The sequence below is a fragment of the Neltuma alba genome, unplaced genomic scaffold (assembly GCF_004799145.2).
Source record: "Neltuma alba isolate B1F8T4 unplaced genomic scaffold, ASM479914v2 tig00012774_pilon, whole genome shotgun sequence".
Classification (NCBI taxonomy): domain Eukaryota; kingdom Viridiplantae; phylum Streptophyta; class Magnoliopsida; order Fabales; family Fabaceae; genus Neltuma; species Neltuma alba.
In genome coordinates this window covers 22,816-36,299 of record NW_021637181.1, presented here as the reverse complement: position 1 = coordinate 36,299, position 13,484 = coordinate 22,816, and the positions used below count along the sequence as shown (strand labels likewise).

General features: G+C 33.3%; 1 protein-coding gene across 1 annotated transcript; it reads right to left on the bottom strand.

The window, feature by feature from the left end:
• Positions 1-7,520: 7,520 nt before the first annotated feature.
• Positions 7,521-13,262, bottom strand: LOC114730890 (TMV resistance protein N-like). The gene is made up of 4 exons (XM_028917998.1): positions 12,754-13,262; positions 8,917-9,904; positions 7,638-8,296; positions 7,521-7,545 (listed from the first exon to the last, which is right to left on the bottom strand). Exons 1-4 carry the CDS (start codon positions 13,260-13,262, stop codon positions 7,521-7,523), a joined length of 2,181 nt encoding a protein of 726 aa, XP_028773831.1.
• Between the last annotated feature and the right edge of the window lie 222 nt (positions 13,263-13,484).

The window sequence follows — 13,484 nt, the reverse complement described above, 5'->3', positions numbered from 1 at the left end:
AATTGCTTCCCCACAACGTACCAAGATGGGGCCTCAAAGAAGGATGGGAATATATATTGGATATGAGTCTCTGGCTATAGTAAAATATCTAGAACCGTCAACAAGATATTTGTTCATGGCTCGATTTGCTGATTATCATCTTGATAAGTCAGTTTTTCCAACAATAAGGGGAGAAAATAACAAGTTGGAAAAGGACATTAGCTAGAAAGAATTATCACTATATCATCTTGATCCTTGCACAAAAGAGTGTGAACTGGAAGTTCAAAAGATACTCAATTTACAAAGTTTAGCTAATCAATTACCAAATGCATTTACTGACCTGAAGAGAGTAACAAAATCACATATTCTAGTTGTTAATGCTCCTATTAAAATTGATATTCTTAATGGACAACCAATAGGGAATGATTCTAAAGCATGCATAAAGCGTGACAGGCCCATCAGTTCCAAAGATAAAAATTCTCAAAAGAAAAAAGGAGCTAAAAGTATAAATGGCCTAGTCGAAAATAATTTAGAAAAGTTAGTAAATCCAAAGGAGTCATTAGACAATGCTAACGTCCCAATTCTCAAAGACAGTCAGGTACTTGAACTATGTGAAAATGATGAGATCTCAATTAATTATGTTATGAATGGGATAAGATAGGACCGAAGTGAAGTCGACGTTAATGATATTTTCTCTTATAATGTAGTGCTCGATGTGATGAATGATAATGAAGATCATGAACCAAAGTCAATTAGTGAATCTAAACAAAGAAAGGATTGGTCAAAATGGAAAGATGCAATTGAGGCAAAATTAAAATTGCTAGAATAGCGAAAAGTTTTTGGATCAGTAGTTCTTACTCCTGAAGATGTAAAACCGGTCAGATATAAATGGATTTTTGTGTGAAAGAGAAATGGAAAGGGTGAAATCATAAGATACAAGGCACGACTTATTGCCCAAGGGTTTACACAAAGACCTGGTATTGATTTTGAAGAAACTTATTCACCAATAGTGGACGCAACTACTTTTTGATACTTGATTAGCCTCACAGTAAATAAAGAGCTCAATTTACATCTAATGGTAAATCACAAACTAGTTATCTATTCACATGTGGCGGTACAGCCATTTCATGGCAATCTATGAAACAAGCTATATCAGCCACATCATCTAACCATGCAGAGATTCTAGCAATGCATGAAGCAAGTCGAGAATGTGTATGGTTAAGGTCCTTAATACATCATATACGAACTACCTATGGCTTGTCTTCTGGTAAAATGATCCCAACAACACTATGCAAAGATAATACTGTATGTATTATCCAACTAAAAGAAGGGTACATCAAAGGAGATAGAACAAAGCATATCTCCCCAAAATTCTTCTTCACTCGTGACCTTCAAAAAGATGGTGAAATCAATATCCAGCAAATTCGTTATATTGAAAATTTAGCAGACTTATTCACCAAATCACTTCCAGCCACCATGTTCGAGAGACTTGTTCATGACATTGGGCTTCGCAATCTTAGAGATGTCAATTGACATCGTCAAAAGGGGGAGTAAATGTATGTTGTACTCTTTTTTCCTTGTCTATGGTTTTTCCTATTGGGTTTTCCTAGCCAGGTTTTTAACGAGGCAGCACTATGAAATATATATCAATAAATGTTGCACTCTTTTTCTTCTACTAGGTTTTGTCTCAGGGTTTTCTTAGTAGAAGTTTTTTAATGATGCACATATTTAGTTATGGACATCCAAGGGGGAGTGTTTTGAATATAATATTTTTATGGATGTCCATGTATCTTATTTCCCAGTATCCTCAATATTTCCCATTATCCCCATTATCTTTTATTATTATATCTGTAGATTCTGTCAAAGATGTAAAGGTATGCCTATAAATAGAAACCATGTATAATGTATTCAGCACCCTTGAATGGAATGAGAAATACCCTTTCTTATTGATATTCTTTTCTTCTCTATTCTTCTTCCTTGTTTATAACAAAATTTATTTGTTTATATTCTTATAATATTGTATCAGATATTATATCTGAACTATACATTTTCCATCTAAGGATGGAGAAAGGATTTTGAATATCTACTCCTTCCATTTTTTTCTTTGTTCTATTTGTTCCCTATAAATTAATAAGTATATAAGTTGATTTTTCAAAATGAATATTTTTTATCCCCTTAATTAAATTTAGAGGGAAAAATGAATGGAGTAGATATTGAAGGAATAGAGTTATGGATTTGGATACTCTAAGAATCTCTTCTTCACCATTAAATGAAAAATAAATGGTTTAGATATAATATTTTATATAATATTATTAAAATGTAAATAAATAAATTTAAACTATTACAATTTATTTTGGGCAATTTATACCTATAGTCCAAAAAAATTAGTTTATAAAATATTTTAATAATAATTTTATAAAATATTAAATCCAAACTATTTATTATTAAAATGTAGAGGTTTTTTTGGGGGGGGGGTTTGGAAGGAACGGGGAAGAAAAGGTGAGAGAGGATGCTGAGAGAATTCAATATCTTCGGGGCAGCAGTCAAAAGGAAAGAGTAAAGTGGCTTAGAAGTGGAATGGGGTCTTTGATTGTAGTTTTCACTGAAGGCAAAAGAAGAAATGGGTCTAGTGCCTGAACGATTTCATTCTTTTTGTCTTTTTACAAAAAAAACGTCAGAGGTGAAAGTTGTTCAACGAGTGCTTCACAAATTCTTTGTTGTGAATTATTTGTAATATAGTATTTGGGTAAATTCTTTTTAACATGTAGTATTTTGGTAAAAAATTTTTTTACCGTTTCTAGTATTTTACTAATAAATTAAAAATGCATGTCAAAGATAGTAAATAGAGATCTAAAAGAATTGGCAAGGAAGAAAATACATTCCAGGTTGACCGAATTGATAACTATTTGTCTATATTCCTTACGGTCTATTCATAGTTCAAGCAAAAATTTTGCATTCAAAGAAAGCATGATCACAAAATTAATGCTTTAAGAGCTAAATCCATTTCATAGAACATATTAAAACAGAATAATAGAACGGTAGCCATGAAGCTGTTGGGCACAAATTTGTATAGTTTTGACGATGAAGCTTTTGGAGTCAGCTCAAGCCTATTCTTAACGTGTTCATAAACCGCGCTGCTCTCTGACACTCTGCAAACTTATTTATTCTCGAGGAACATAATTAAACAGCAACATCTCAGCACATTTTAACATTTGATTTTTTTTTTTAATAGGAAGTAGAAAATTTGTTGAGGCCAGCATCCAATGGCATCGAAAGTAAAGGTGATTTTGGTGAATTATGAAAACCAATAAAGGAGATTCCTTTCAAGTCTCAAACATGAATCAATACAGACGTGGAAGTTAGGAAAATCTTGTTTGATGATAATCAGAGTTAAGTTGATACTTGTGATCTTATGATCAGCTGTTACAAATTTTAACTTGGGACTTAAAAAATACAGTGTATTTTGAAGTCTCAATTTGAGGGCTTTAACAGGCTAAACAGTGTAAATACGGACTCTAGGGTTGGAAAAATTTTAATACTACCTTATTGGGATATATGATTATAGTTAGTTTTCCTTTGTGTTTTAGATATTGCACAGGTTCGCATGCAAGAGCCTGATTTAGCTTAGAACCTACATCAGATTAAATGGATGAAGTATTTTTTTTCACACTTTTATTCTGTTGTTTATTGCGTGTTTGTTGTTCATCAGGTTGTTTTCTGCAGTGGTATTGGGCTTGATGTATGAAGCAATATTGCCTTTTATGTTTGTGTCCTTGTTTCTTACTCACTGTGTTGTTTAAAGCACAATTCTAATTCAAGTAGAAAAGATATTTTGTTGGCCAAAAATGGTGCAGAGTAGTTTTGTGTGGAAATTATATTAAATTTATTATGTATTTTCATATAATTATACTATTACTATTTGAAACCTCTCTACTCAGAATTAAAAGAAGTCATGCAGAAATTAGTCATCTACAGTATCAACTTGTGCATGGAGTTATGTACAGCAGCTAGGCAGGCATATTTTCTATCCCAAGTTATTTTTTTACTTAATCAGCCTAATAATCACAAATTTATTAGAAACATTATGTGCAAAATAATAAGAGTTTTGAAACTCTACTTCTTGCTTTGACTTTGCAAAATGATTATATTCTGTGAACTTGAGAGATTTAAGCATCCATATTGAAGGAATGTAAAATTCATTGATGGATTATTTCCCTTGATACACAGTAATGTTTTGCAATCGAATCATGATTGGACTAGGGGAAAATAGTAATTAAGACCTTGATCATCTCGTACTATTTTCTTGAGTTTCTTAAACTCATCAAAATTTTTATCAACAGTACCACTCAGCTTATGATTGAAGAAGATATAAATGTCACTAGTGTATAGGATGCATTTTTCTTTGAAAGAAAATTGTAAAATCAAAATGAAGGGAGAATTACAATAAGATCTCAAAGAAAGAAAATAATTACCAGTAAATCCTAATGACAAGTGAATAGTAGTCATTTACTATCTTAGAGCTTGTCATTATAAGGCTGCTCATGTTATCACTGGGACTTTTTAGTGATTATATTCTTTGCTTGAGACTCATAATAATTCTCCCTAAAAGGAAAATAAAAAAGACAAGGGATTCTTAACACAGCATTTGTAGGAGGGTCACATTCACACGCTATGCAACAATAAATTCTTACTGGAAGAAATTCTTCCCTGTTTTAATCAGTACTCCCTTGTGTTCTTATTATAACATTTAAATAATTAATTTTCATGTATCAAAAAATTAATTAAAAGTAACAAATAGCTAAAAAATATATTTTTGTTTGCTCTTATAATAAAGGAGAAAAAAAGATGAAAGAGAATATATGAAAAAATATCATAAAGAGGGAGTGACAAAGGAGGAGAATAAATTCATTAAAGGCAAAATGGAAAAAATGTATTAAATGGAGAAAAAGTTTTGCCTTCCTTCTTCGGACAGCCAAATCCAATTCATTTATCATATTTCAAACATCAATACTTACAGAAACAATTAAAGAAGAAGAAAAAGAGGGCTCACCTACGAACAAAACAGAGATGCGGCGGAACAGAGGAAAGCGCACAGAGCAATGCCAAATTCAAACGAATCACTAAGAAGCAGCAAGGAAAGAAGAAACAAGAGGCGAACTGCTCACCTCACACCATCAAGGTGACGGACGGCAATGGCAGGAGGAGAAAAATGAGGATGATTTCTCAAGAATAGTAAGCAAAGAAGAGGCCGACGGCGGAAGGAGAACGGCGCAACCACCGCGGCAGTGAATATAAGGAGGATGGAGGTTGACAGGAACTGCGGCTGAGATCCCCTTTTTCTAATTCTCCATAGGTTGCTTCTCTCTTTTTCTCCACTCCCTTTAGCGTAACAAGCCGAGAAAAATTAATTAAGTTGATTAATTATAAGAAATATGTGCTGACTTTTTTAAATTATTCTTTTTAATCATGTTCACAGGAACTATCATTTGATAGAAACGACGCCTTATGATCGATAAGGATCTTTTAGAACAAAAATAATAAATTTGAGAGACAAAATAATTGAGGTCTTACATTTAGGACCAAATTCTAACTCTTATATTAAGAACCAGAGACACAGTATTTTACATTACTTTTAAGGCCATTACAGGATTTTTGCCATCTTTGAACATTTCTACACAACACAGGCCATTCGCACTTGCTTACAACAAAACAAGAACAGTGAATATGCATAATAGATAGTTGACCTATGGCCATTGGATCGTATATATATTAATACTTCCTCCTGAATCCTTTTCTATAGTCCTTAATACATAAAAATGACGTAACAACCTTCTTCATAGATTATATTAAATTAATGTATCAGGAAAATTTTAAATATCCATCAAGCATGCATTAATATAAAATATAAATTTTAATCTAAAACCAGAAGGCTTGATCTACGTACCTTGGAAGGATAGACTCATCTTCTTCAACAACGGACTGATCATGATGTCTGGAGCATTGAGTATAACCTCCGTATTTCTCAACGTCGGTTCGTGTAACATCAGTAGCCTGCAATATTTCCATCATTGTCTCAGGGCCCAGGATTTGCAGACCCATTGCCCCATTAAGTGCTCTTTTAGCAAGTAAATAAGCAATGCCATTGCCGTCCCTGTGAAAGACCTGGATATCCACAAACCAATCCCACTCTAGCATCCCTTTGATTTCCATGATGAGAGCAATATCCTTGTGCGTCTCAGGGACTTCAAATTTGATCAATCGAACAGCCTCAGCGGAGTCGCTTCTGAAGACAACACCTCTAATACCAGTGTCCCAAGCACTTTTGAGACCCATCAAGCAACCCCATAGTTTGGCTGTGAGGGTATCTCCGCCGCTTAATTTCAGAAGAAAAGCCTCCTTCATACAATTGTTGCCATCTTTAAGAACGCCTCCACAAGCTGCTTTGTCATCTGAATGAGAATAGGCGCCATCCACTTCTACAATACCATCATCAGGTCTCGGCCGGGGACTATAACCTCCACTGTTGATGTCTGGATCAATCGTCACGTAGTTATTGATGATACTACAACCTTCGTCCCCTGTTCTTCGCCATGCTTCAACATCTTCTTTACACACCGCTCGCCACCCACACTTGCTTATTTTCATCCTTGGTGACTTATTTTCCATTGCATTCTTAGAGAAAAATACCATTTGAAGTCCATTGACAACCAAAGAGGAATAAGGAATATATGTTATATAAAGCAGAGGACTCATAGCCGGACGTAGATAAATACCATCCCGACAATGCGAGTTTGGAAATTCATCATTAGGAAATCTGAAACTCCAACAAATTTTATCCCACTCCTCTCCAAATGTGAGATCGTGTTCTATGAGTAAGCATATGGCTATGCCCCACCATTCACGTGAACCACAATAATCAGGGGATATATTTATTATGAACGACACATTATTTGGACGCCACCAGAATTCTTTCGCGCAAAAGTAGTTTTGATTATAAAACCATGATGGTACTCTGCTGCCTGGAATTGTTAATGAGTGCGAACGTGGACGAAGGGATAAAAACTGGGGCAAAAAAAAGCAAAAAAAAAAAAACAGATTGTTTGTATCAGAAGTATGTTGATTAACACGTAAGAAATGGCAATATATACGTACAAGTAAAATAAACTATATATTTATTGTCAAAGAAATTAAGAAAAAAATAGGTGATTCTAAAAACTCACAATTTCTGAATCCCCTCTTATAATTGCTGACTTCATATTTAAATGGTTGTGAACCTATAAGAAACAATTTTGCGTGTTAAAGAAGTAAAATGATAGAGGTGAAAGAACAATTAAAGACAAATAAAATAAACCTGAGGTTGAAATGATTCAATGAAATCCCATAATTGATCTGCACATCCGTAATGTTTTAGTGATGAACAACCTTCAGCCCCTATTTGTAATAGATTTGACGGAAGTTGCGGCAAAGACCGAAGCCTTGGGCAACTCCAGAGAGCAATACCTTTAAGCTTCGATAGACTGGAAATGAGGCCAGATGGTAAGTCAATGAAATCGTATCCCGTTAGATCTAAAATTTCCAATGATGATAACATGCTGATGTCATCAGGAAGTGATCCATCTTGGAGATTGCAAAAACTTAAGTTTAATCCTTTCAAGAACGACAAAGACGGCGGCAACAAAAACTTTTTGGAGCTTGAAGGCCTTTGAAGAACGGATAAGCAACTCCATGATGATGAAGATTGTGTTTCGCTATTGTAGTCACTAAATGATAACCCTTGTATAGCAATCCCACTCAAATCCAGCTTTTCCAAAGCTTCATTTTCATTCAAATTCTCTGGCAGCCATGAAAGCTTTGAGCATTTAGAAATTTTGATAACTTTCAGAGCTTTCAACTTGCTAACACTACATGGAAGACAAACCAGCTTTTTGCAGTTTGTCAAATTTAATTCAACGAGACCAATCAAATTACCCAACGATTGAGGTAGTTTGGCTAGAGCAGTCTTCTCTAAATCAAGCTTCGATAGACATGCCATATCTTTTCCAAACTCAGGAAGTTTCTTAACTTTTGAACAACCCGATAGAATAAAAGTCTCCAAGCTATTCATCTCAAATTTTTCTGGAAGCGTTTTAACTTCTTTGCAATCTTTCAAGTCAACAATGACAAGTTTCTTGTGTTGCCCAAGAGAGTGGGGAATTTCAACCAAGTTAGAACACCCTTCAAGAATCAACTTTTCAAGATGAGGAATTCCATCAAAATTTGGGACTTTGACGAGGCATTTTGAATGAGATAGATCGAGGGACTTTAGGCTTGGGAGAGACTAACAATAGAAAAATTGAAAACAGTAAGCCCTCAAAACTAAACATTAATTATAATTATAATTTATTAAATTATGGAGAAAGAATTTAAATGAAAGGATCATAATTACCTGTGTTCCTCTCCAAAGTTTTTTTAATTTGCTGTGCTGCATTTTTAGTACTACAAGCTCATAGAGTTGAGGCTGATTGGGCAAATAAAATAATGGATACCTCACCCATTCTATGACTCTCAAGTCGCTAGAAAGGGACTTGAGCCCATGCGGAAGATTTAATTGACAATGTGAAACATGTGAGCGACTTGAAATCATAAGTAACCTAAGATTACTCATCTTTGAGAAGGATTTAGGATCCCAGAATGCATCACATGACTTTTCCAATGTTAGCGCTATTCCTCGAATTGCTTCTGTCCCCTATAAAACAACAAGCCAAGGTCAAAATGTTTGTGAAAGTTATGGAATATATTGATATTAAAAAGCACATAAACACAAGAACGTTGGAATAATGTCACCTTATTTCCTTTTAGTACTTGATTGGCATCCTCCAAAGACAATATCCTGGAACGCTTGCCAGCATCATAATGTGATTCTTGATAGACAATATATTTACACATATCTTAGAGAACTTGATGCACCCACAAATGCCCTTCATAACTAATCATTAGTGATTTCTTAATGAGAACATTTATCTCAGTTTCTGGGCGAAAATCCTTATCCAAAGTTTCTAAAATTTGTATGACATGATCTTTGTCCATCCCATTGAAAAAGCAAGCAACATCCAGGAATATGGTTTTCTGCTGATCATCCAGTCCATCAAAACTCACCTGAAGTATCTTCAAAATGTCCTTTGGAGGAATTTTCTTGAGCTTAGCTAGTTCATCCTTCCATTCCACTATAGGTCTTTTGCAAAGAGATGAACCTAACACTATGAGCACTAAAGGAAGGCCTCTAGCATACTCAATGACGGTTCTAGCAAGTTTCAAATAATCTTCATTAGGATGCTCTTCTTTAAAAGCTTTTTCAAGGAAAAGTTCAAGGGACTCGTTATAACTCAATAATTTGAATTCATACACAGCAGATACACTATGTAATGATAACAAATGCTTATCCCTAGTTGTTATTATTATTATGCTCCCTTCTCTGAACCATCCTTTCTTTGGAGCCAAATTTTCAAGTTGCCTAATATCACTCACATCGTCAAGGACAAGTAGAATTTTTCTGTCAGTCAACTTGCTTTTTATTAACTCCATTCCTTCATAAAAGTCAGCCACTTCCATACTCTTTTTATCTAGAGAAGAAAGAAGTTTTCTTGGCAATGAAATCAAACCTTCTTTTTCCCATGCCTCTCTAATATTATCAAGGAAGCAGTGAATCTCAAAGTTTTTGCGCTCTCGCTCCTGCTCATAAAAGGCTCTAGCAAGAGTTGTTTTGCCTACACCTCCTGTGCCCCATATTCCTATAAACCCAACTCCTTCTGATTCACTTGCAACGATTGACTTCAGTTTGTCTAATTTTGGTCCAATTCCAATTAACTTGCCATGACCAAATGCTGATTTATCAAGTAACTTTGACCCCATTTCTTCAACAATGCTTTCAATGAATTCGCTTTCATACCTGCATATGAAAATAAAATTATAAAATGATTTTTTTAACATGAAAATAGCGTGATGGTTTTTAGTCAATTGAATTTTAAAGCTCTTGCATAAACAATAAAAAATACTTAATGTGAGATGTAAAGAAAAACATGACCACAAATGTAGCAATCATAAGTTTTCCGTGAACCTTAGTTTGACTTAGTGGGGATAGGAGATAACTATTTGCAGATATACACGATTATGTTGTGTGTGTCCACACACTTTACTATAACTCCTAGATATTGAAGTTACTTAATTAATACATTATAGGTTGAGTTTCCTTTTTTTTTTTTGGCAATACATTTTATTATTTGAATAGTTTTTCTTAATTTTATTTAAGCAACATTTCACAAGAGTTCAAATCTAATGCTACACGGTAACGTCTTCAACTATCAAAAAATAATAACAACTATTAATTATTTAGAGAAATTATAAATTATAAATTATTGAATTACATAATAATAATTATTATGTAATTTTACTAATATATATTCAAGAAAATGACCATTTCAGAATTATATCATTAATTGAATTCGATTGGAAAACCTAGATCATGTGCAACCTAGTGCTACAAGTCTACTTTACCAGCAACTAAAAATACAAGTCTATAACGGACAAAAATGAGTGAAATACTAAGGGGAAAAAAAATCTAGCAGTGGTTATAGTTTTATATGATTTTGAATCTGGTCCTTCTAGTTTTTTTAACCTTTTTATGGAATTTTTATACTCCTCTGATCCTATTTATAAGGTACTTCCAGCATGTTTCACACAGACAAAAAAAAACCTTAAACTTCGTTAAATCTCATTTAAAATTTAATAATTATTTAAATTTATCCATATTTAATATATATTATACATGAAGGGTAAAATTAAATATCTATACAAAATATTTCTCGTAATACTCAATAAATAGAATTAAAAAATATCTTCTCTCTTGTCTTGTAAATACGAACAGGGGAGCAATTTATTACATTAAATGAGCAAGTCGTTCTGTTAAAAATACTCCCAACGCGGTTAATGCTGTGGTGACATGGCATTGAAAAGGCTGCATGACTTGCATTCTCTTCTTCCTAGCGAAAGCTTGCGGCTCTCACTCACTCTTCTCCCTCAAGGGCCAACCAAACCAGTCTCATGCCGAGAAGGATAAGAAAGGCTTAAATTGTATTCACCTCTCCATTAGCATCAACGCACTGCTTCTATGCCGTTGGGGATATATATATATATATATATATGTAAACAAATTCATACACCTCAATGATATTAAAGGCATTTTAACCGCGTAGATATGAAGCCGACAGTAGAACGTCAAATATGGAGATGTTTTCAACTTCTTCAATGAGCTGACTTCGAATGTTGTCACACCGATAGAAGCATTTCTAATAGAAGCAACAAAGAACGGGGCAAACCCCGCCGCCACAGCCGAAAAAGAAGCTCCGATGGCCATTATCACTCCGGAATGCCGAATCCCAATATTCTTCTCCTTATCAACTAGTGTGGTCGGCCCTTGATTAATTTGTGTGAGAGAGAGAGAGAGAGAGAGCCACAAGCTTTTACGTGGAAGAAAGCAAAAGTTCATTACCGGCGTTGGAAAGAAAGAGAAAGCAAGCCTTTTTAATGCCATGTCACGTAACACTAATATCATTGAGAGTATTTTTTACGGAAAGACTTGCTCATTTAATGTGATAAATCATAAAAATTTCATTAAAAAAAAAACTACAGGGGACCTAACTCAAAATCAAATAAAATTATAAAAACTACTACGTTCGTTTTTCCAATTCCTAATCACCCCTTCTGTTTTATCAGAAACATCGCATCTGTTTTAAAAACATACCTAAGCTTCCATTCAAATTGCAATGTATCCTACACAGCCCTCTCTTATATATTTGAGATTTTACTTTCATCTATCTAATAGTTAGTTGATGGTTAAATTTAACTTTTAAGCTTTTGCTTTGACCAAAATACCTTTATTTAGCATAAAATTATTTAAATATTTATATTTGTGAAAAGCATAATTTTTTATAATAGGAAATAATTCTACTGCATGAGTTTTCAAACATTATAATATGTTATCATATTAATTAATTATTAATTTTGATTATATAATGAAATTGTATAATTTTATTTTTTTTCATTGCATGTATTGATATATATTTATTTAGATTTCTTTTAAATGTCTAAGATCATATTTCAAAAGCTTATTTTATTCATAATACATATAATAAATAATTTCAGTTTATGAGATTATATTAATAACTTAAATTTTTAATTTAAAATTTTTAAACTATTTTTGTAATAAACTTTTATAAACACATTTTTTTGGAGTGAACTTATAAAGACACTTAGTGAACTGTATCTTTATTAAAGGAATTACTGAAATTCTTAATTAAGCTTTTTATATCTATAACAATTACATTACTTAAGCTTTTATTCCAACATGATAAAAACATTAGAAAAATATTTATTTGCAGGAGAATTTTATCCAAAATTAGGAATTTAGTATGATGAAGGATAAATTAGTAAATAAATATCATTCCAGTACAAATTTTTAATTAAAAACATCTTTTTAAAATACTCTCAGCAAAATTAACCATTTAAATTTAAGTGTATGTTTTCAAAATAGATAATAAGTAAATGTAATTAAAATAAAATGGATTAAAATATTCTAGTTTTAAGTAAATAATATTTATAATACTTGTTAGTTAAAGCTTCAAGCAGTCCACCTCCTACCCATTTTAGGGAGGGAAGGGATTAGAGTATATTTGAATATGTATGCCCTTATTTCTCAACAAAAAAAGAGAGATGATAATTATTGAGAGAAGTGGAAATTACCGATCTTTTGAGTCCCAACCAGATAAAGTAGCTACTTTTTCTAAAGCATCTCTCCACTTTTGCACCTTTATTTTGTTTTTGGCAAATCTTTCTTCATGCTTTCTGAATGCTTCTGCAAAACTTCCTTTTTGTTTCCTAACATCAGAAGGATCTACGCCGTAAAATATGAGAAATACTTGAAGACTTGTCTTTTCTTTTAACTGCAGAATCTTTTGAAGCTCATCCAAACACCAAGTTGAAGAAGCATAATTTGGGGAGAGCACAACAATTGCAGAACGAGACTCTTCAATTGCTTGTATTAAACTTGGATTAATAGATTCTCCCCTTTCAAGTTCTTCTTCATCCCTGAAAGTTTTTAATCCTTTGCATTTTAAAGCAGCATACAAATGATCAGTAAAATTTTTCCGAGTATCTTCCCCTCGAAAACTCAAAAACACATGATACTTCCTTCTCTTGGTTGAACCAGAAGAACTTGAAGAGCACCCAACTCCGTCAGCATCATGCGCCATTGCAACGCAAGGATTAGGAATCTGAACCCAAGTACAAAAGTAAAAACACAAAAACAGAAAGAATAATACATATATAGTAGGAGCTTCAAGAAACAGTGCAGCAATCAGTGAGGGGGATACTGAAGACGGAAGAAATTGCACCAATTTATGATGATTTGATCAGGCTAAATATATGAGAGGCGTGATTTGATCCAGCCTGCTATGAATCTGGCAAAACTTTGA

Coding starts and splice junctions, on each gene's coding strand:
- LOC114730890 (XM_028917998.1), bottom strand. CDS start 13,262: ATGGCGCATGATGCTGACGGAGTTGGGTGCTCTTCAAGTTCTTCTGGT. Junction 9,905..12,753: donor GGTTGGGACTCAAAAGATCG/GTAATTTCCACT, acceptor TTTCATATGCAG/GTATGAAAGCGAATTCATTG. Junction 7,546..7,637: donor TTGTTGCCGCCGTCTTTGTC/GTTCTTGAAAGG, acceptor TGGAAATTTTAG/ATCTAACGGGATACGATTTC.